Consider the following 24,065-nt stretch of genomic DNA (forward strand, 5'->3'; position numbering starts at 1 on the left):
TGCACAAACACACACACATAGGCATGCACGCATATGCACAAACACACACAGGCATGCACACACGCACAAACACACACACATACACATAGACTTACACACATGCATGAGCACATACACAGGCATGCACACAGTCACGCACAGGCACACACAGACACACATAGGCATGCACACACACATGCACAAACACACACACAGGCATGCACGCATACGCACAAACACACACATAGGCATGCACACACGCACAAACACAGATACACATAGACTTTCACACACACATGCATGAGCACATACACAGGCATGCACACAGTCATGCACAAGCACACACAGACACACATAGGCATGCACACACACATGCACAAGCACACACACACAAGCACACACACACATAGGCATGCACACATGCATGCACAAGCACAGACACAGTTATGCACACACATGCACGAGCACACACAGACACATGAATGCATGCACACACATATGCACAAGTGCACACACACACACATACAGGCACGTGTGTTTTGTTTGTCCTGCAAACAGCCATCGATTCTGATGGAAGGAACAAGTGAGCAAATGCAAAGGTGAAAGCCCTGTTCATGCAGCTCTGGTGCAGGAGCATCTTTGTGAGTGCGAGAATGTGGCTCCCTGTCCTGGCTGCAGTGAGGGCTGGAATTTGAAGGTGCTGATGGATCCTTCCACCCCAGCCCCCGTGAATGCATCCTGTGTGAGATCTAGACACCTCGTGCTGGATTCAGGATGGGGAGACAAAGCTGGAACAAATGACAGCTGTGCTTGAGAAGGAGACACCCCCTTACCTGCCCCTGGGGAATGAAGGTGTGGGAATCTGTGGTTCCTGTGAACTGCGAGCAGGAAGACTCACCTGGGATATGGTGGGAGCCCATGGACTGGACCCTTCCAGAACCCAGCCAGGTTGGCTGACCAGCCCGGCCACCTCCACAAGTGCCACATTCCACTTTGTTTCTTCTGGAGTCACATTCCTGGAAGCACTGAATATGTCAACCCGGCATTTCATAGTTCAGCCATCCAAGCACGGAAAAGGGCATGATCCCAAGCTGAGAAGGTGTATTTTGTATTCACACGCTTGACTTTCAAGACCCTGAATGAATTTTGCTGAAATAAATATTCACCTTTGGGTTTCATCCAACTGTGATAAGTTTTAGTCCCAAGAAGTCTTTTCTTTTCCTTTCTCTCTTTTTAAAAGAATATTAAAAGTGACTGAAAAGAAGGATTTAGAGATGAATGGCTGTTTTCAACATGTCTTATACAATGAAAAGGAGTAAATGTATAATGTTTCTTAGAGAAACGGATTTAAGCAAAATGAGATTTAGAACCCAGTGGCTGTTTATTGCAATGTGAGACAAACATCCTTGCAGGTCTCAGTATAATGTCCTTGCAGACCTCAGTATTCAAACTTGAGCTGTCAGAAGAAGGGAGGTGAGACAGCTCAAGTTTGAATACTGAGCTGCCCATCCCGTAATGGGCAGCTCAGTACTCAATGGCTGCCCATCCTGTATTGCCGGAGACTACTATCCTCTTTTTAAGCACTAACTCCTTCATCCCTCGCAAACCAGAAAGATTGGTGTGCCTGGTTGAAATTACTATAGCTATAAGAAGTACTCACAGGAACCCACATAACCCAGTCCAGGTGACCAGTTCCTTCCTTCCTTCCTTCCTTCCTTCCTTCCTTCCTTCCTTCCTTCCTTCCTTCCTTCCTTCCTTCCTTCCTTCCTTCCTTCCTCCCTTCCCTTCCCTTCCCTTCCCTTCTCTTCCCTCCCTTCCTTCCCTTCCTTCCTTCCCTTCCTTCCTTCCCTTCCTTCCTTCCTTCCCTTCCTTCCCTTCCTTCCCTTCCTTCCCTTCCTTCCCTTCCTTCCCTTCCTTTCCTTCCTCCCTCCCTGTCTCACTCTGTCATCCAGGCTGGAATGCAGTGGTTCAACCTTGGATCACTGCAACCTTCACCTCCCGGGCTCAAGCAATCCTCCCACCTCAGTCTTCCGAGTAGTTGGGACCACAAGTGCGCGGTAGCGCTCAACTAATTTTTTTGTATTTTGGGTAGAGATAGGGTTTCACCATGTTGCCCAGGCTGGTCTCAAACTCCTGAGCTCAACTGATATATTTCCTCGGCCTGCCAAAGTGCTGGAATTACAGGCATGAGCTGACATGCCCAGCCTACCAATTTTCACCTCACTTCATGTTGCATCTACATCATGAATTGTGCACAATGCCAAATGCAGTTATTTGTCAGGGCTCTAGAAATCACACCCTGTTTCCCATCCTAGCTCTAAAGTGTCTAGGAACCACCTCTCACATTCAGGATGGAGAGAACTGACAATAGAGACTAAGGCTGAGATATGTGGCAATGAAAGGCTTCCTTAGATCAGCTGCAGAATGAGATGCAGGCAGCTGTGGCCAATCACAGGCCTCGCCAACTGATGGAAGGTCCTGGGCTTGGCCTTCATCATGTGAATATTCCTAGTGCCTGGCCTGGTCCCTGACACAAAGCACTCCTTAAAAAGTAGCTGCTGTACTGAAGGAAACTGTTCTGGCAAAAAGGAGTTGTATTAGTCCGTTTTCACACTGCTGATAAAGACACAGCTGAGACTGGGCAATTTACAAAAGAAGAAGGTTTATTGGACTTACATTTTCACATGACTGGAGAGGCCTCACAATCATGGTGGAAGACAAGGAGGATCAAGTCCCATCTTACGTGGATGGTGGCAGGCAAAGAGAGAGCTTGTGCAGAGAAACTCCCCCGTATAAAATGGTCAGATCTTGTGAGACTTATTCACTATCACGAGAACAGCACAGGAAAGACCTGCCCCCATGACTCAATTACCTCCCACTGGGTCCCCCCGAATCACATGGGAATTCAAGATGAGATTTGGGTGGGGACACAGCCAAACTGTAACAGAAGCGTGTTTGTGCATGTGTGTGTATCTGCATGTTCTGTGCATGTGTGTGTGCATGTTCTGTGCATGTGTGTGTATCTGCATGTTCTGTGCATGTGCGTGTGTCTGCATGTTCTGTGCATATGTGTGTTTGTGTGTCTATATGTGCATTGTATGTGCACCAGTGCCCACCTGCTCCTGGCTTTTTTGGTGCCATCTCTGCATCAACAGGTCTCCTAAGAGCTCACAGTTGGAAGCTGATGTGGCTGGGCATGGTCAGTGTTCTTCAGCTGACGCTGTGCCCTGGACTAGCTGAGAGCTGATGCGGAGGCCGCTCTGCAGGCCACCCTTCCTCTGGGCAGTTTTGCGGGCCTCAGAGGTGGAGGTGCTGCAGGCACATCTACCCAAAAGCATCCTATTGGAGCCAGATTGCTGCATTCCAGGCCCCACCAAGCTGAGGTTATATTTGCCATCTGCCTTCTTCACCGCTGTACTTCTTGTAGCCAGCGCTGGCTCATGGCAGCTGATGGTTAAACATTCAGGAATTTTTGCAAATTGGTTGTTAAACACAGCCACCGTAAAAAATTAAATTACAGAAGCTTACAATTAAATAGATTATATTAGACACAAGGTCAGTCAATTCTCAGAACTCAATATTTCGTAATTATTTCACTTAGTTTACTATTATCGTGAGGTCATTGACATTGACTGTACCTGTAGGGTAGAAATGTTATACGAAGGACGTTGTGTTGTACTCGCATTGGCCAAGAAGGGAGTATTTATACCACAGAAATTGGCAGATGCTGCAAATCAGCATTTCCCCGCCCACGCCTGGGGTTGCTGGTTGTTACAGCTTTTCCAGCAGCCCCTGGCCTCTGCCCAGCATGATGTCTGGCACAGAGCAGGGTGCTCATGCTTTGCACGTACAGTTCCTTGAGTCATCGCAGTGTGAATGTGTCCCCTGCTTCTGGCTGGGGATCTGTGACTAGTCCATGCCTCGCCTTGTGGCACTTCCACTCCTGGGAGCAGCTCTGGAACCTTTCTGTATTCATTTCTGTGGCTGCCAAAACTAATGACCACAAATGGTGTGGCTTAAAACAACAGAAATGTATTCTCTCCCAGTTCAGGCCAGGGGTCTGAAATAAAGGTGTTGGCAGGGCTGTGCTCTCTCTGAGGACCAAGAAGAGGGTCCTGCCTCGCCTCTTCTGGCACCTGGTGGCCCCTGGCAATCCTTCGCACTTTTTGGTTTGTGGCTGGGTCACTCCAGTCTCTGCCTCTGTAGTCACATGGCATTCTTCTCCGTGTGTCTGTCTGTGGGTCTTCCCCCTTCTTAGAAGGCTGCCAGTCATTGGAGTTAGAGCCCATCAGTGCCACCTAATCTTAACTAATTACATCTGCGAAGACCCTGTCTCCAAATAAAGTCTCCTGAGGTTCCAGGAAGATGTGTATTTGGGGGAGCAGTGTTCAACCTACTGTGGAATCTGTGCCGTAGAAACTGCAGGCAATGCTGTCCCTCTGAGGTCATGAGGAAAGTCCCAAAGGTTGCCTGGCACCAGTCACGACCAATGAGCAAAAGGGCCCTCCCGGACAATGTTTGGCACCTTGCTTTCGCAGTGACTTTGCGGACAGCAAGAGAGCGGCTCCACAGTTGTCCTCATGCCAGGAGGTCAGCAACCCTGGCATCTTCCCCTCCGCTTTCTCCCACATGCACCCGAGTAAGTATGCTATATTTGCAGTGCCTGCATAATTTCTTTTTAAAAATTTTTAAGTTCTTTTTTTTTTTTTTGAGACACAGTCTCCGTCACCCAGGCTGGAGTGCAGCGGCACAATCTCAGCCTGCATCATTTTCTTTTAAAAATTTTTTAAGTTCTTTTTTTTTTTTTTTTTTGAGACACAGTCCCCATCACCCAGGCTGGAGTGCAGTGGCACAATCTCGGCTCACTGCAACTTCCACCTCCTGGGTTCAGCTTTTATTTATTGGTTTTTCTCTTTCTTCTTTTTAATTTCAACAGTTTTTGGGGTACAGGTTTTTTTTTTTTGTTACATGGATAAGTTCTTCAGTGTTGATTTCTGAGATTTTAGTGAATCTGTCACCCAAGCAGGGTACATCTACTCAATTTGTAGACTTTTATCCCCTACCCGCCTCCCAGCCTTTCCCACCAAGCCCCCGAAGTCCATTATATCACTCATGTTTTTGCATCCTCATAGCTTAGCTCCCACTTTTTTTTTTTTTTTTTTTTTTTTGGAGACAGGGTCTTGCTCTGTCACCCAGGCTGGAGTGCAGTGGTGTGATCTCAGCTCACTGCAACCTCTGCCTCCTGGGCTCAGGTGATCCTCCCACTTAAGCCTGCAAAGTAGCTGGATTACAGGCTTGTGCCACTATGCCTGGCTAATTTTTGTATTTTTTAGTAGAGATGGGATTTCGCCATATTGGCCAGGCTGGTCTGGAACTCCTGACCTCAAGTGATCTGCCCGCCTCGGCCTCCCAAAGTGCTGGGATTACAGATGTGAGCCACCGCACCCAGCCTAATTTTTAATTTTTGTGGATACATGGGAGGTGCATATATTTATGGGGTACAAGAGATGTTTTAATACAGGCCTGCAATGTGAAATGAGCATATCATGGAGAATTTCCATCCCCTCAAGCATTTCTCCTTTGAGTTACAAACAATCCAATCATACTCCTTAAATTATTTTAAAACGTACAGTTAAGTTATTAATGACTATAGTAACCCCATCATGCTACCAAATAGTAGATGTTATTCATTCTCCCTATTTTTTTTGTACCCATTAACCATCATCACCTTCCCCATCCTCCTGCACCACCCTTCCGAGCCTCTGGTAACCATCCTTCTACTCTATGTTCATGAATTCACTTGTTGTGATTTTTAGATCCCACAGATAAATGAGAGTATGCTATGTTTGTCTTTCTGTGCCTGGCTTATTTCATGGAACATAATGATCTCCAGTTCCATCCATGTTGTTGCAAATGACTGGATCTCATTCTTTTTTAATGACTGAGTGGTACTCTATTGTGTGTATGTATCACATTTTCTTTATCCATTCAACTGTTGATGGACCCTTAGGTTGCTTCCAAATCTTAGCTGTTGTAAACAGTGCTGCAACAAACAGAGGAGTACACATATCTCTTTGATTTACTGATTTCCTTTCTTTTGGGTATGTACCCAGCAATGAAATAAGTGGATCATATAGTAGCTTAACTTTTAGTTTTTGAGGAACTTCCAAACTGTTCTCTATAGCGGTTGTACTAATTTACATTCCCACCAACAGAGTACGAGGATTCCCTTTTCTTCACCTCTTCTCCAGCAGTTGTTATGGCCTGTCTTTTGAATAAAAGCCATTTTAACTGAGGTGAGATTCTATCTTACTGTGGTTTTGATTTGCATTTCTCTGATGATCACAGATGTTGAGCACCTTTTCATAGGCCAGTTTGCTCTTTGTATGTCTTCTTTTGAGAAATGCCTATTCAAATCTTTTGCCCATTTTTTGATTGGACTATTAGATTTTTTTTCCTGTCGAGTCGTTTGATCGCCTTGTGTGTTCTGGTTATCAATCCTGCCTGCATCATTTTCTTTCTTTTCTTTTCTTTTTCTTTGAGATGGAGTCTCCCTCTGTCGCCCAGGTTGGAGAGTAGTAGCTCGATCTTGGCTCACTGCAACCTCCACCTTCTGGACTCAAGTGATTCCCCTGCCTCAGTTGCCTGAGTAGCTGGGATTAAAGGCCTGCACCACCACGCCCAGCTAATTTTTGTATTTTTAGTAGAGACAGGGTTTCACCATGTTGGCCAGGCTGGTCTCGAACTCCTGACCTCAAGTGATCTGCCTGCCTCTGCCTCCCAAAATGCTGGGATTAGAGGTGCAAGGTACCAAACCTGGCCCTGCCTGCATCATTTTCTAGGAAGACTCACACCTCTGTGGATGGCCTCTGTGGTGTCACCTTCTGGAGGTTAGGGTTCAGCCTCTCATTCTAACAACCTGTAAAGCTGTTGTCTGCTGCCTGTGTGCATGCTGGCCCAATCTGGTGGCCAACTTCAACAGAAGCTTCGTGAACACTTGACACAGAGAGACGTGCATTAACCTCTTTTGATCTTGCTGTGATGATAATAATACCTTGTATTTTTGGGGCAGTTAGTGGTTGTCAAAGCTGACGTCATTTGTATTATCTCTTTGGAGCCTCGTTGCAATCTCATGAAAAAGCCAGAAAGATACACATTCTCAAATATACAAACTTTTGCTTAAAACTTCAGAGAGCTCATGGAGCTCTAGAAAAGATCAGTGGTCCCCTTAAGAGTCCAGGAACCACAGCCGGGCGCGGTGGCTCGCACCTGTACTCCCAACACTTTGGGAGGCTGAGGCGGGTGGATCATGAGATCAAGAGCTCGAGACCATCCTGGCCAACATGGTGAAACCCCGTCTCTACTAAAAATACAAAACTTAGCTGGATGTGATGGTGCACACCTGTAGTCCCAGCTACTCGGGAGGCTGAGGCAGGAAAACTGCTTGAATCCAGGGGGTGGAGGTTGCAGTGAGCTGAGATTGTGCCGCTGCATTCCAGCTTGGCGACAGAGCAAGACTGTCTCAAAAAAAAAAAAAAAAAAAAGTTCAGGAACCCCAGGATAAGAAGTCAGGAAAGGAAAGTATCTTCAAAGCTGATGGCATGACTGTCTCCTGCCAGGTTCCCCAGTGTCTGAACCCAGTTGAAAGGCAGCGGGGATGCTGATGGGGGTCTGGAGGCACAGGACAGTGGAGCAGGCTGGGGGCCACGGAGAGCAGATCTGCAGGAGCAAACAGAGGGTTTCTGTACAGGATAGGCAGAAGGCCCAGCTGCAGGAGTTGGGCTGCAAGAGACGAGACAAGCAGGGTGCTGGGTTCCAGGGACCCAGGTAGAGGCAGGCCCAGCTCTCAGCTGTCTGCCCATCAGGACCCCTGGGGGGAGTTTGGGGGAAAAATGCAGATTTCTGAGCCTGGAGCCCCAAGGTCTGGCCTCAGGGACTCTTGGGTGGGGTTTGGGAATCTATCATTTTAGCTGTATTGAACCAGTGTTAGCGAGCCCAGGGCAGGGGCTGCAGACGGTCCCTGCTGAGGACCAGGGCTGGTCACTGGGTGCTAGACACCTTGGCCTGGGAAAGTCAGAGGGGAGGAATTCAAGCTCAACTTCAAGTCTTCAGAAATCCCAAACCCTCCTTTCATCAGCCAGTTGTGGAAACCTGCGCTTTCTTCTCTTTTTGAGGGCAAGCTGACCTTAAGAGGTGGGCCTTAGGTGTCTGTGCACAGGGCTGGCAAGAAGCTGGGGTGCGGGTGGATGGAAAATGCAGAGACAAGAGCTCAGAGGGCAGCAAGGGCCAACCCGAGGAGCCACTTCTGAGCAGCTGTGAGCAGATATGTCTAGGGCCTGCCAGGCCCTAGACCTGAGCTGTGCTCACCTGGCCCCATCCCAGCCTCCTTTCCACTGCCCACGGCTGGCCAGGCGGGTGCATGACAGCCTTCCTCAGCCCTCCCTCCTGGCTCTGCTTTGGCCAGCCCTGCCCACAGGGTCAGAGGCCCACTGCGTTTGCTTCTGGGGGACTCTGAACAGCCAGCTCCCGGCCCTCTTTCAGCCTACCTCAGGGACCCTGGTACACAAAAGGAAGTCATGGAAGGGACATGCAGGTGGGGGGCAGGGGCAGGATTTGTCCAAACCACCAATATTTTAGTTGCTTTTTTTTCTTTTGAGATGGAGTCTCACTCTGTTGCCCAGGCTGGGGTGCAGTGGCATGATCTTGGCTCACTGAAACCTCTGCCTCCCGGGTTCAAGCAATTTTCCTGCCTCAGCCTCCTGAGTAGCTGGGACCACAGGCGCGTGCCACTATGCCCAGCTAATTTTTGTATTTTTGGTAGAGATGGGGTTTCACTATATTGGCCAGGCTGGTCTCAAACTCCGGATCCCATGATCCACCCACCTTGGCCTCCCAAAGTGCTGGGATTACAAGTGTGAGCCACCGTACCCAGCACAGTTTTGAGTCTTTTAAAAAACACAGTATCATAATCTATGTATTATTTAATAATGAATTTAAGGATTTTTCATGTCACTACATAGAAATCCAGCTCTTTTAAAAACATGACACAGGGCATTTTTATTTTTTCAGAGCAGCTTGACTTCTTCCCAAGACATCTTCAGGAAGAAGTATTGATGTGTATGAACTGAGTGATAGAGGCTCATTTACCAGAAACCTGGGCAGAGCAGAGCTGGGCTTGGCTTGTCCATGTGATTCCCCCTTACTGACTAGCATAGGCCCCTCTCTCCCGGGGCCCAGGGTTTTACAATCAGAGGTCAAGTTCTAAGGAAGGAAGTTTGGGAGCTCAGAGCTGGGAGGTGACTCACTGGGTTTGTGAATTCTTCACAGATTAGCAACACTTTTTCTTGCTAGTTCATTGTTAGTGAGTTGGGAATGTTTTCCTTTTTCTGTTTTAGTGAGGTAATGTCATTATTTTACACATGCCTCTAATTGGAGCTCCCTCCCTTCCTCAAAAACTAATCGAGCCTTTTCCAGGTCAGGTTGGTGCTTAGTCATCTAGAACACGAGTCCCGTCCTCTTCCCTTAATCTTTCCCAGGCTGGATTTCGTCTTTGAAACAATAGGAAATGACAGGCTCTATTTTCTTTTCTTAAAAGGACTCAATCCATGGAGTCATGAGTTTGGAACAGGGAAAGTGTGGGGAATTAATACGTCCTCCCAATCAGAAGTGACCAGCTTTCCTCTCTTTGTTCGACTGAGCCTCTGCAGCCTGAGCTCATGATATCACAGGCAGTTCGCTTTAAAGCAGGAAGGCAGCATTTTCACCCAAAGACAAATTTCCAATTGGATTTTCTGTTAGACCCATTGGAAAGAAATGCAATTAGGCAGTGAACAGTCTTGGGGCAAAGACTGGAAGCTTTTCAAAGTTTCTGCCAGAAATAATTTGTTAGGCCCTTGAGGTCTTTTTGCATTGGTGATATTAACTACATCTTAAATTGTCCATGTGAGTCAGTCACCAGAATACTCAGGATAATCACTCTTAGGATAAGAGTAATGATTTTAATTTCTTCAATGGAATTCAACTGTAATTTGGTCATTTCCAAGATGTCAAGATTAACTGGATGGTGTTCAGTGGCCTTAAAATCAGGAGCAATAGCAATTACTATTCTGAGTCAGAAGGTCAAGGTTTGAGGCCGGACCCAGCCTGCTCCTGGCTGTAGGTTCCTTATCTGTTCACAATCCGGAGACAAAAGACAATATTAGGAGCAGATAATGGAGCCACAGCCAGGAGCAGGCTAAATGATGCCGCCCGAAGTGGATAATGTTCTTAGAGCCAGGACACAGACATGCGCCAAAGCCCAAAATATCAATATCCTCCAGGTGCCCTTCACCCTTTTAGCCTCATTTTCCCTCACTCTGGCTGTTCCTTGTTCTCAAATGTGCTGTTCCTGTTCCCACCTCCTGGCTGTTCCTTTCCCTACCTTCCTTCACCTTTGGAAATTCTGCCTATTCTTCAAGGACCACATTGAACGCGATCTCTGATAAGCTTCCCGTAGTTCATTTGGTGGAATCATTTTCTCTGAGTTCCCAGGGCCACTTGGTTTGGCCATTTACTGTCATTCTTTGATGTCTGTCTATTTATGTATGTATGTATGTATGTATGTATGTATGTATGTATGTATTTATGATTTTTTTGAGACAGAGTTTTGCGCTTGTCATCCAGGCTGGAGTGCATTGGCACAATCTTGACTCACTGCAACCTCCACCTCCCGGGTTCAAGCAATTCTCCTCCCTCAACCTCCTGAGTAACTGGGATTACAGGCATGTGCCACCATGCCCGGCTAATTTTTATATTTTTAGTAGAGACGGGGTTTCACCATGTTGGCCAGGCTGGTCTCGAACTCCTGACCTCAGGTGATCCACCCGTCTTGGCCTCCCAAAGTGCTGGAATTACAGGTGTGAGCCACCGCACTGGCCCTTGATGTCGATTGTTTTTTTAGAGTCAGAGTCTCACTCTGTGGCCCAGGCTGGAGTGCAGTGGCACAATCTCGGCTCACTGCAACCTCAGCCTCCCAGGTTCAACAGACTCTCAAGCCTCAGCCTCCTGAGTAGCTGGGATTACAGGCACCTGCCACCATGCCCGGCTTTTATATTTTTAGTAGAGACGGGGTTTCACCATGTTGGCCAGGCTGGTCTCGAACTCCTGACCTCAAGTGATCCACCCGCCTCAGCCTCCCAAAGTGCTGGGATTACAGGTGTGAGCTATGGTGCCTGGCCTACTGTCATTCTTACATTCTGTCTTATGCAGCTAAATCCCTGAAGGATAAAGAAAGGACCTCTGCTGAATCTGCTCATGGGCTTGGCAAAGAGACGAAGGGATCAAAGGGAGAGAGAAAGAGGAGGGCAGGAGGTGCAGTTCCTTCCTAGGTGGACCCAGGGGCTCCTCCTGGAGCCGGGGGCAGGCAGGGCCCGGGTAAGAGAAAAAGGTCTTACCTGAGGTTTCTCTCTAATGTTCCTGGGGTGCAGATGGCTGCAGGGTCAGGAAAAAGGAGCCCTTTAGGCTCTCCAAGGTGGTCACATCCTTTTCAGGGCACAAAGGAAGGGGAGTTAACAGCAGCAGGAGTGCCCAAAGAGGTGACAGTAACAGCAGCTGCCACAGGACCATGGCCAGGTTGTGTGTTAGGAGCAAAAAGGAGCAGAGGGCTGATTGTGGCCAGGGGAGGGAAGGGGCACAACTCCTGCGGTCGTGGCACTGTGGGGGTCAGAGCCCACGAAGGTGAGGCTGCAGTCCCAGGGGGACAGGGGCCTGTGCACTGAGCCTTCGGGGTTTGGAGACAAGAGACATGCAGGGGTATCCCCAGGAAGGTGGGCAGAGGTCGGGTAAGGTGGAGCTGGGTTCCCACATTTCTGTGCCTGGGATTTTGATATCTGATTATGTTCTCGGTTGGTGAGGGCAGGGAAATATCTGTCCCATTTTATCAGTGAATTGAGCAGCTTCTCCATGCCTGACTTCACACACTAGCTCAGCACTGTCCAATAGAACTGTCTGCACTGTCCAAGACGGTAGCCACTGGCCATGTGGCTATTGAGCACTTGAAATGTGACTAGTGCAACTGAGCAGGTGGCTTTTACATTTTATTAATTGATTTAAATTTAAATGTAAATAACCACATGCGGCTGGTGGCTCAATCCTGGACAGCACAGCCCGGAACTGACAGCATCTGCAATTAGCTACTCTCATTCATTCTCCTGGGAGCCTGGCGCTGTGCCACACCCAGAGGAGTCGACTGTTAATTTGAAATTCCTAAAAATGACGTAGTAGTCCCGGATCCTTAGTTGGCTTCCTGAATCCTCCCTTATGGGCTGATGGTTATCGTGGCTCTTTCCTGCCTTCTCTTTAGCTGTGGACCAGTGAGGCTTCCAGTTCACAGAGCATTTGTTGGAGTATTTAGGATTTAATCTCCAAGGCTACCATCCAGTCTTGGAGTGGAGTTTGGCCAACTCCACACTGGTGCTCAGGCTTACAATGGGTTTTTAAAACCAAACGACCATAGTTCCGGGTTACAACTACCCTGCCAAAACTGAGCACAGTGTAAGTCCGTGTGCTGGAGACTTGACAATGAACTTGGCTGCAGAATCCAAGGAAGTTCAGGCCTTGACACTTTTCCTCTGAGCTCTGCAGATGCAATTATTTCTCCTCCACGAACTCAGCTTTGTAGCAGGCCTGAAGGAGACTGGCTTGTTCTCTCCCTCGGTGACTCGTTCTTATAACGCTTTTGAGTTTTGTGAAATGCCCTTAGTGTGGTCTAAATGGTGCCACCTCGGCCACACGGGATGCTGGATGCTGCCTCTCACGGGGAAGAAATCATTGATGATGAAAGCTGAAATGTATTGTTGTCACTATGTGTGAAGCACCATGACTCTCAACACCACCAGGAAGTAGATACCATTATTATGCCCATTTTACAGATGAGGAAACTGAGGCACAGCTAAGTCACCCCAAGACTGAGCTAGGACCAAGTCAGAGCAGAAGCTGGGAGACAAGAGTGACACAGTGAACGAGGAAACCCCGAGTTCAGGGCTGAAGCAGAGTCATGTCTAGTCTGGTTGATGTCAGTGTTCCAGGGGTCCAGGATGACAGGCAGGAAGTGGGGTGGAAGCTTCAGGGCAGTCGTGCTTCTCAGGAGGTCCCGCTGGACATGTGGGGGATGCGTGGAGCAGTGCTGAGACCCAGGGAGATGGAAGAGAGGCCGGCTTGGTTCCCCTGACTGCCTGGCACTGGGCTTTGGTTCCTGAAGCAGGAACTGCTTTCCAGGGACTCATGGAGAAGGCTGGGGGGAGACTGGAAGGGGGATCTTGTGGGCACTTCTTTCCAAGACTCCCCAGATGCCAGGTGTGTAAGTGGCTGACTTTTTCCGACAGCACGAGCTAGTGGGGAGGGTCTCTGATGTTCCTTTGGGCGTGGCTCCCACTCACTGAGGTTGCAGGTGACGCTGCCCAGCACTGTGGCTCAGCAGGGGCTGGCACACTCCACGGTCCACAGAACTCTCACATTGGATGCTGGAAGTCAGTGTCCTGAGATGGAGATGTGTGCACGAGAGATTTATTGAAGGAGTGTTCTCCGGGGAAACACCTGTAAGAAAGGGGGGAGGAGTAATTCTTTGCAGAAGAGGACAGGTGAGGGCCATTCACAACCACTCCTCTCAGCAGCTGGGGGCTGGGTGCCTGGGAACGGGGCACCAACATCACACACAGGCCCATTTGTGGGTCAACCGTGGGACTGCTTCCAGGCTCCCCAGAGCCCGCTTGGTCCCTGGGCTTCTCCCTGAAGCAGCAGCAAATGTCATGCTGCTACAGGTCCCAGCAGCCCCTGGGACAAGCCTGGGTGTATCCAGAAGAGTAGAATTTCACAGCAGGCAGCTCATGGATAGAAAGTCAGCATTAGCAGCAAGTAGCTGAGGTAGGCACGTGCAAACCTCCCAGAGGGCACTATCTTCTTTTCACAGGACTCCTGGGACCCCACATCTTGGAAACTGGGGGGGCTCTGCTGCCCAGAAAGCACAAAAGCAAGAAGTGGCAGCCCACATGAGCCCGTGGTCCCTGGGAGGACTTCCACCCGGGAGCTTCCTCCCAGTCACCACAGTCCATCAGCAGTCCCTCATCCAAATCCGCTCTGGTCATTTTCCCCCTGGACTTTGTGCCAAGCCAAACACAATCTCAGCAGGACCCTTCAGCCTCCTTCCACAACAAGAACATGGCATTCTTCTTTGGGGCTCTGAAAATGCAAAGAAATATCTCACTATATCTGCACAGGCCAAAGACTGACACTTGAGTTGGCAAGCCTGTTGACCAGCTGCCTCTGTAGGGATCCTGGGAGGGTGTGTGTGTGTGTGTGTGTAAGCACGCATGCTGGGGGTTGAGGGGGGAAATTCAGATAGGGGAAAACCCGTTGTGGAATTCAAGAAAAGCATGTGACTGAGGCCAAAATGGGCACAGCTCTTTCTTCAATTGGTAAAGTGAATGTCTGCAGCCCCAAGAAGACAGTCATCAGCCCTCAGCTGGACAGCATTTGTGTTCACAGAGACAAGGAAGATGCTGCCTTCAAACTGGAAATAGGGATAGACAGCTGCTCTGGGAGCTGGACATTATCAAAATGCTCCTTGCTGAACTCAGGGACATGAAAGGACAAAGATTCTCTCTGATTAGAACAAAATCGTTATGAAGCAGTTGGACAATGGAATTCACTTCCTTCTCTGATATGATCTGGAATAGATTTCTCTCCAGGCCAGGCACAGTGGCTCATGCCTGTAATCCCAGCACTTTGGGAGGCTGAGGCGGGAGGATCACCAGAGTTCAGGAGTTCGAGACCAGCCTGGCTAACATGGTGAAACCCCATCTCTACTAAAAATACAAAAATTAACCAAGCGTGGTAGTGCACACCTCTAATCCCAGCTACTCAGGAGGCTGAGGCAGGGAGAATCACTTGAACCTGGGAGATAGAGGTTGCAATGAGCTGAGATCACAACACTGCACTCCAGCCTGGGCGACAGAGGAAGACTCTCTCAAATAAATAAATAAATAAATAAATAAATAAATAGATTTCTCTCCAATGACAGATTTAACCCTTCTCCCATTTGCCCTGAGAATACTCACAAGTGGCACTTGAGGCTGTACCATTTACTCAGAGATAATTTTCCAGGAAATCTCTATTTTATTATGATTTTTGCATTGCTCTTGTATATTGACTTTGGAAATGAAACACATTATTTTGTTTATAGCATTCTGCTTTTAGTAGTGGTATCTCCATTTACAGAGTATAGTAATCCTCGATTGCTGAAAATGTCAAATCCTAGAAAATGTAGCATTCCCATGCCTGATGTTAACTTCATTCTCCGACAGTTGTTGGCTGAAGATTCATTTGATGGATTCGGTTTTTCTGAAATAGACGATTCTGATGTCAGTTCTGTTTAGAAATAACTCCAAGAATATTTTTTATATTTTATGTTCACATTGAAAATCAGTCAGATTTGCTTCAGCCTCAAAGTGTGTTTATGTAAAATTAAATGAGCGCTGACAGTGAGTCGCATTTTTTTTTCTAAACAGGAAAAGGAAAAGGGTTAAAACACATCATTCCCAACCCCTTCACCTTCTCCCCATGGGAGAAATTCTGGTGCCTGAAAGTCCGGAGGAATTTCAGTCTCCACCCAAACCACCCCCAGCCCATCTGTGTGACACCTCTCTTGGCCAATCCCTGCTCTCCCACCTACAGGGGGTCTGCGTAAGGGAAGCTTGCTTTGAAATTGGCAGGTGCCCTGTAATCCCAGCACTTTGGGAGGCCTAGACGGGCGGATCACGAGGTCAGGAGATCGAGACCATCCTGGCTAACACGGTGAAACCCCGTCTCTACTAAAAAAAATACAAAAAATTAGCCGGGTGTGGTGGCGGGCGTCTGTAGTCCCAGCTACTCGGGAGGCTGAGGCAGGAGAATGGCATAAACCCGGGAGGTGGAGCTTGCAGTGAGCTGAGATCCGGCCACTGCACTCCAGCCTGGGCGACAGAGCAAGACTCTGTCTCAAAAAAAAAAAAAAAAAGAAAAGAAAGAAAAGAAAAAGAAAAGAAATTGGCAGGTGCAGAGGGTGAAAGAGGGAGTGTCATTCTGACCCATCTTGATTTTCCCCTTCCTTCCACTGAGTGGACACACAGGATTTCCCACCAGCTCTGTCTATAGTTGCTGCTTTGTGCTGGTGAAAAACACCGCACGTGAAATGTTCACAGCAGCGCTATTCACAGTGGCCAAAGGAAACAGCCACATGTCACCAGCTGATGGCGGGATAAACAAACTGTGGGCTAGCCATACAATGGAGTATTATTCAGCCATGGAAAGGAATGAACACATGCTACGCTTGCTACAACATGGATGGACCTTGAGGACGTTATGTTAAGTGAAATGAGGCAGTCACAGGAGACTACATATTGTGTGACCCCATCTACATGAACTATCCAGAACAGGCTAATCCATATAGTGACAGAAAGCAGATTGGTGTTTTCCAGGGGCTGGAGGGAGGGAGGAATGAGGAGTGACTGCTTAACGGGTAGCGAGTTTTCTTTTGGGGTGACGAAACATTTTGGAACTAGATAGAGGTGGAATTTGCACAACATTCGAATGGACTAAGTGCCATTGAGAGAGTTAGTTTTACATTATGTGGGTTTTAACTCACTAGAAACGAACGCCACAGACCCTCTCCCCACTCTGGCCAGCTGAGCCTCCTCACTCCACACCCACCCTCCTCACTCCACACCCACCCTCCTCTGCATCCTGCAGATAGGCCCTTCACCCTGATGGTCTGCAGGACTGAGAGAGACATGCCTTCTCTATACCTGTCACTGTAGGAGTTCCTGCGGGAACAGCTATGTTTCCTGAGCACTCAGGATGAGTCAGTCTCAGCACTTCCCAGCTGTATGACGTGGGCCGGACGATGCTTACCCTGGCAGCCTTCAGCTTCCTCATCTACGTATGTTTACAGGGTTAGTGATGATGGAGTAAGATAACGCAGAGAGAGCTCTTTGGTAGTAGGGATATGAAAATTGCAATCATTTTTATATTCTAAACCCTGGGGATTACTAGGACAAAAAGAAAAAAAAAACCTATGTTTTCTTATTTGATGCCACAGCTATAAGCCTCCTGTCTACCAGGGGGAGCCGTCTGCAGGAACCAATCATTAGTTCTCCCACTGGGGTCTGTTTTCTGAACTCTTTCTTCTGCTCCTCCATCCAGCCGTCCCCCAGTGGGGTTTTTGGAGAGATTTGGGAGCCAGCTCCACTTGATCCTGGCCCACAGCACTGTTAGGTACCCTGCTTGATGGCTTGATGCTGTTTTAAACTCTAAACCAGGAGTCAGCAACCTTTTTTCTATAGAAGGCAAGAAAGTAAATATTTTATGCTTTGCAAACCATATTTTACTTACAAAAACAGGTTACAGGCCAGATCCATCCTGCTGTCTGTTTTTGTACAGCCTTTAAGAATGTTTTTTTGCATTTTTATTTATTTTATTGAAAAAATTTTTTAATTCAATAGAGGTAGGGTCTTACTATGTTGCCCAGGCTAGTCTCGAACTCCTGGCCTCAGGCTTTTGTATTTTTTAATGGTTGGTTTGACAAAAAAAAAAAAAAGAAGAAGAAGAAGAATGTGGAACATGTGAAAATAAAATGAAATTTAAATTTCAGTGTCCAAAAAGAATGTTTTATTGGAATACAGCCAAGTTCATTCATTATGTATTATCTGTGGCTGCTTTTGAGCTGCAATGGAGAGTTGAGTAATTGTGGCAGAGAGGATTTCACCCACAATGCCTAAAATATTTATCATCTTGCTTTTTTTTTTTTTTTTTTTTTGACAGAGTCTCTCACTCTGTCGTCCAGGCTGGTATGCAGTGGCATGATCTCAGCTCACTGCAACCTCGGCCTCCTGGGTTCAGATGATTCTCCTGCCTCAGTCTCCCAAGTAGCTTGGATTACAGGCGCGTGCCATCGCACCCTGCTAATTTTTTATTTTTTTGGTAGAGACAGGGTTTCACCATGTTGGCCAGGCTGGTCTTGAACTCCTGACCTCAAGTGATCCACCTGCCTTGGCCTCCCAAAGTGCTGGGATTACAGGTGTACTGTGCCTGGCCTATCATCGTGCCTTTTAAGAAAAAATTTGCTAACCCTTGGTCTAAACAAGTCAGTGGTTAACATCACTCATGCACTCATGTTTGCTGAGTATCTGTATAGCTATTTTATGTGTATATATAGGAATCTTTTGTTTGCTCATCTGTAAAATGGGGGTAAGAGTACCATCTCATAACATTGTGAGGACTGAATGACTCAGAACATGAAAAGAAGCTAGAATAGTGCCTGGCATTATAAGCGCTCAAAAAATGTAAATTCTAATTATGCATAGACTTATTAATGTATAGACACAAATTCAAATAAATACAGAAAACAAAGACTCTTCCCTCCTCATTTATTTTGGAATGTGCTGGAAACAGCTTGAAACATCCCTTTAATAGCTTCCTGGCCTCACAAGTGTTGGATGACATGACAAATTCTCCTTCATAGAAGGTACTGGTGAACCAGAACCGGAGGGGCATTTGGGATCCTTCCTTCTTCAGAAAGTGCGACCGCATTAAGATGCATGTGGTTTTCAGTAGAACTGGCCCATGTTTCTCGGGAGTGAGGTGTCCAAACCACTGTTCATCCATATTTCCTGAATGATTTGCTCCCTGCGTTCAATCCTTTCTGCGAGCTCTGCAGCTTCTATGGAACTGTAGACAGGATATGAAGTCCTACAGAACCCCGACAGTTCCCCTGGGAAATCAGACTCAGAGGAGTCCTCCTCCTCTTCTTCATCCTCGCTGTCCTCCTCAGCCTTGTCACTTCCTGGCACCAGCTGCTCCCTCCCCAGCTGCAACTTGCGGAAGTCCTTGGCACAGGACTCTCTGATGACCAGGGCGCACAATGTGAGGGCCAGGCCAATGCCGACACTGGACACAAACAGCAGGGCAGCTCTCTCGGGGTGGGCTGCAGGAGGAAGAGAACATGTCAGGAGCTGCGAGGAGCTGGCAGACTCCACCAATGCCAAGTCCCACAGAAACAGATGTCTGCCCCAGCGGGGGGCTAATGAAGAATGCCAGTCCAGCGTCTTTGAGACTGTCTACACCAAAATCATCATATATCCCCACTGACATTTTTTTTGAAAAAGCTTTTTGAGTCTATGGAGTCAATATATGTATATGTAGGAGAAAAACACACAGCAGGGGGGCTCAGGAGCCAGACTCCTCTGAGTTCAAACTCAGGTCTGCCACTCACTAGCTGTGTGATTTTGGGCAAGTTTCATAACATTTCTGTGCCTTAGTTTCCTCATCTGTAAAATGGGGCATATAGTATCTTCTATCACAGAGTCATTACAGTGAAATGAGTTAATTCCTATAAAGCTCTTAGAATATTTACTGACACATAGTAAATGCTCAATAAAGTGTTGCTATTATTAGTAGTAGTAGAAGTAGCTCATGAAGAATTAATTTATGCATGAAGTATGTATGTGAATCTAAGTAATAATATAATAGATGTTAGCAAAACTTAATTCTATTCTTTTTCAGATTAAAAAGTAAATATAAATATACAGTCATCCGTTGGTATCTGTGGGGGACTGGTTCCAGGACCCCACCCCCACACTCCCAGGCTACCAAAATTCACAGACGCTTGAGTCACTTATATGAAATGGCACAGAATTTGCATAAAACCTAAGCACATTCTCCCCTATTCTTTAAATCACTTCTAGATTACTTGTAATAGCTAATGCAATGGAAATGCTAGGTAAGTAGTTGTTATCATGTGTTGTTTTGGGAATAATGACAGGAAAAAAAGTCTGTACATTTTTGATATAGATGCAACTATCTATTTTAAAAAGATATTTTCAATCTGAGGTTGGTTGAACCCACAGATGTGGAACCTATGAATACAGAAGGCCAACTGTAATATAAAATACAAAAATATGCTGGGTGTCGTGGCGCACATCGGTAATCCCAACACTTTGGGAGGCCAAGGTGGGTGGATGGCTTGAGCTCAAGTGTTCAAGACCAGCTTGGGCAACATGGTGAAACCCCATGCCTATTTAAAAAAATACCAAAATATAGCTGGGCATGGTGGTGTGTGCTTGTAGTCCCAGCTACTAGGGAAGCTGAGGTGGGAGGATCGCTTGAGCCTGGGAGGTCAAGATTGCATCACTGTACTCCAGCCCAGGTAATCGTGTGAGACCCTGCCTCAAAAAAAAAAAAAAAAAGGAAAGAAAGAAAAAAATTAAGATAAAATAAATAATATAAATATGTATATCATTTATAAATATTAATAATATAGTAAGTATCATAATACTATATTATTGTAAGGAATATACAGATAGAAGCCTGTATATTGTAATATGCAGATCGAAGCCTCATCTCTCCTGACTTCATTTTCATCTTCCTCCCCTTTGAATTCCCCTCTTTTCCTCCCCGTCCTGCAGCCCTCCTCTCCCCCGAAATCTTTGAGCCACTGTCCTCTCCAAACCCTCTCCCTCTGTGGTGCTGTCAGGGCTTTCAAGGTGGGCCACAACTCAACTTCTCTGTCTTGGAAAACATAAACTTTGAGCCCCACTGGCAGTGATGCTGCCGACCTCAAGGAGTGCTGAGTGTGAGGAAACAGAGTCCCATCCATTTATAGTCTTTTCCAGCCACCCATGGTCAGGCCAGGGACAGATCTGGACAGAAACAATTCCATCCAGCTCAAGCCTCTGAGGTACAATGGTCATCCATGGCCGCCTCCCCTCCTCTCCCAGTGGTGGTGTTGTGGGAGGGGCCGGGTACCCAGGGCAGACAGAGTAGGGTGCAAGAACTGGCTCTGCCACAGCAGAGCAATCAATTCCAGCAGTCAATTCCACCAGTGATTTGAGCAGCAAGTGAAGGAAGTCCAATGGGGACATTTCAGGTTCCAAGAAGGGAGCAGGTTGCCACAGCGGGTAACTATGGACTTGCTACTGTACCTCTTTTTTCATATTTTGAGGATGCTGTGTAGACTGAATTAAATTACCCATAATCCTTAGAACATGAGACATTCTCTTCATTGGTCAATACATAGCCCTACTTTATGTCTATGTAATGAATTACTTTTTAATACTGTAATTAGCACCAGTGCTATGAACGAGCACCTGTATAGCAATGAGGCCTTGACCACACCTGTGTCTAACCTGTGCTTTCCCTGTCCCCCTGCCTCCCCCTCAAGGTGACTACCACCTGAATTCCATGCTCCTTACTCCCCTGTTTCCTTTTTTATATAGTTTTATTTTCCATCTCTATGTATTCCTAAAATTTTATTTAAAGGGTATAATATTATAGGTAGTGTTGGAAACTTGGTGTGTTTTTTTTTAACTTAATATCATATCGTTGTATAATATTTCATTGTCTTGACTATAATGTAGTTTATTCATCCACTCTCCTGCTGGTGGGTTAGGAACTGTTTATTCACCTGCTCTCTTGCTGTTGCCAGGTTTCTGCTTTTGTGGATGATCATGAGCATTCTTGTAAATGTCCCTGGTCAACACCTATAAGCATTTCTCTTGGGTACTACCCTAGGAGGTAATTGATGGGCTTAGGGCATGTGAGTTTCAATTTTCAGAACTACTGCCAACACGGTGTTCAAAGTGGCTGCAATGTGTAAGAAATCCTGTCAGTCCTCATCTTCTCCGCCACTTGGCTCACATAGACTTTTACATTTTTTTTCCAATCACATGGGTATAGAATTGTAACTTATGATGGTCCCTAGATCTGTATCTATCTTTACATGCTTATTTATTTCCTCTTTTCCAAATGCTGGCTCATGTCACATACCCATTTTTTTCTGAGTTGCCTGTGCTTTTCCTCTTACATATAAAAGATGTGTATATTTTCTTTTTTCTTTCTTTCTTTTTTTTTTTGAGATGGAGTTTTGCTCTGTCACCCAGGCTGGAGTGTAAGTGGCATGATCTTGGATCACTGCAACCTCCGGCCCCACCCCAGGTTCAAGTGATTCTCCTGCCTCAGCTTCCCAAGTGGCTGGGATTGCAGGTTTGTGCCACCACACCAGCTAATTTTTGTATTTTTAGTAGAGACAGGGTTTGCTATGTTGACCAGGCTGGTCTCGAACTTCTCACCTCAGGTGATCTGCTCAGCTTCCCAAAGTGCTGGGATTATAGGCGTGAGCCACCGTGCCCAGCCCAAGGATGTGTATATTTTCTATAGACTCTTGATGATAATCCTTTGACAGCAAATACATTGTGAAAAAAAAAAAATATATATATATATATATAGATAGATAGATAGATAGAGAGAGAGAGAGAGAGACTCCCTTTGTCACCCAGGCTGGAGTGCAGTGGCACAATCATAGCCTGCTGCAGCCTTGAATTCCTGGGCTCAAACAATCCTCTCACCTCAGCCTCCTTAGAAGCTTAGGCAAGGGAAGAGGCCATCTGTAAGTACAGATGTACTACCATGCCAAGCTAACTTTTTATTATATTTTTTTGTAAAGGTGAGGTCTGACTTTGTTGCCCAGGCTGGTCTTAAACTCCTGGCTGAAAGTGATCCTCCTGCCTTGGCCTCCCCTAGTGCTGGGATTACAGGTGTGAGCCATGGCATCTGGTATGAAGCTGGGGATTACAGGTGTGAGCCATGGCATCTGGTGTGACTATCTCCTGGTAAGTGCCTTGTACTTTCACTTTCATTAAGATGTCTTTCGACCTTGTGACATTATCTGAAAAACAGGGATGAAACACTGTTCTGCTCCATCTTCCCTGCAGGCACTTGGTCGCCATCCTCCTCTCTTGCCCCCCTTTTCTAGTGAATGGCCAGATAGGAACTATTGCAGGTTTTATGGGCCATATGGTCTCTGTTGCAAATATAACAACTCTGCTATTGTAGTGCAGAAACAACCACCGACCGTATATAAACCATCTTTCCTGCATGGACTCTGTAATCTTTAAGAAACACACGTTGGGTCACATCACTGCCTGACTTAAAACTTATAGATGGCCTCTTCCCTCTCCTAAGCTATTAGGTTGGTGCAAAAGTAATTGCTGTTTCCACCATTAAAAGTAATGGCGGAAATTGGCTGGGGGTGGTCGCTCATGCCTGTAATTACATCACTTTGGGAGGCCGAGGTGGGCGGATCACTTGAAGTCAGGAGTTTGAGACCAGCCTGGCCAACATGGTGAAACTCCATCTCTGCTAAAAATACAAAAATTAAAATTAGCTGGGGGAGGTGGTGGTGTGCGCCTGTAGTCCTGCCTACTTGGGAGGCTGAGGCAGGAGAATGGCTTGAACCTGGGAGGTGGAGGTTGCAATAAGCCAAGATCACACCACTGCACTCCAGCCTGGGTGACCGAGAGAGACTCTGTTAAAAAAAAAAAAAAAAAGGAATGACGGAAATCACAATTACTTTTGCACCAACCTAATAAAAGTCAAGTCCTGACGACAGCCTAGGAAGCTGGCTATGACCTGGCCCTTGTCACTCTCCCCAAGTTCAACTCCCGAGACCTTCCTTTTCCTCTCTGCTCCCCACTCCGGCCTCCCATTCCTCACTCGTGTCACATCAGATGCCTGCACGCCCTGGTATTTCTGCATGTGCTCTTCTGTTAGCCTGGAAAGTTCTTTCTTCCCTCTTCATCCAGCACTACAAGATACCTCCCCCTGCCTTATCCTAGCCAGGTCCCCTGTCATTTAGTCTGAGTATCTTGAATGTCTTCTTCACAGCCCAACTTAAAATTGTCACTCACTCAATGAGTGGGCGCCATCCTTTCTCTCCACCTAGAATGCAAGCTCCCTGAGGGCAGGGGCTGGAACCGTCTTGTTCTTTGCCAAATCCCCAGTGCCATCTCTGGCACAGAGTGGGCATTATGAAAATATTTGCTGAGTGCATAAAAGGAGGGAATCCTGGATTTAAGTACTTGGCTTGGCGCTCTGGGGATGGGGCTCCATAAAATCAGTTCCCTTTTTCCCCATCTCCTCTTCTCCTGGGAGGTGGGCGTCTGGGTTCTCCTGCCAGGATAACTTCTCTCTCATAAGACTCCAAGTGCCTCTTGGCCCAGGCATGCCTCCTGCTAAGTGAG

The 24,065-nt window shown here is 46.9% G+C and overlaps 1 protein-coding gene across 4 annotated transcripts in view; it reads right to left on the reverse strand.

Annotated features, from left to right (window-relative positions):
* Positions 1 to 15,109: 15,109 nt before the first annotated feature.
* Positions 15,110 to 24,065, reverse strand: part of EVA1C (eva-1 homolog C) — a 108,116-nt gene continuing 99,160 nt past the window's right edge. For 3 of the 4 annotated variants that reach the window (XM_007964982.3, XM_007964974.3, XM_007964952.3), the window contains one exon: positions 18,403 to 18,973. In XM_007964982.3, coding sequence (XP_007963173.1) covers positions 18,597 to 18,973 — 377 coding nt within the window. In that variant the 3' untranslated portion in view covers positions 18,403 to 18,596. Of the gene's footprint in view, positions 15,355 to 18,402; positions 18,974 to 24,065 lie in introns of those variants that run through there. The other variant, XM_037990627.2, reaches the window with a different exon arrangement.

The sequence above is a fragment of the Chlorocebus sabaeus genome, chromosome 2, assembly GCF_047675955.1.
Source record: "Chlorocebus sabaeus isolate Y175 chromosome 2, mChlSab1.0.hap1, whole genome shotgun sequence".
Classification (NCBI taxonomy): domain Eukaryota; kingdom Metazoa; phylum Chordata; class Mammalia; order Primates; family Cercopithecidae; genus Chlorocebus; species Chlorocebus sabaeus.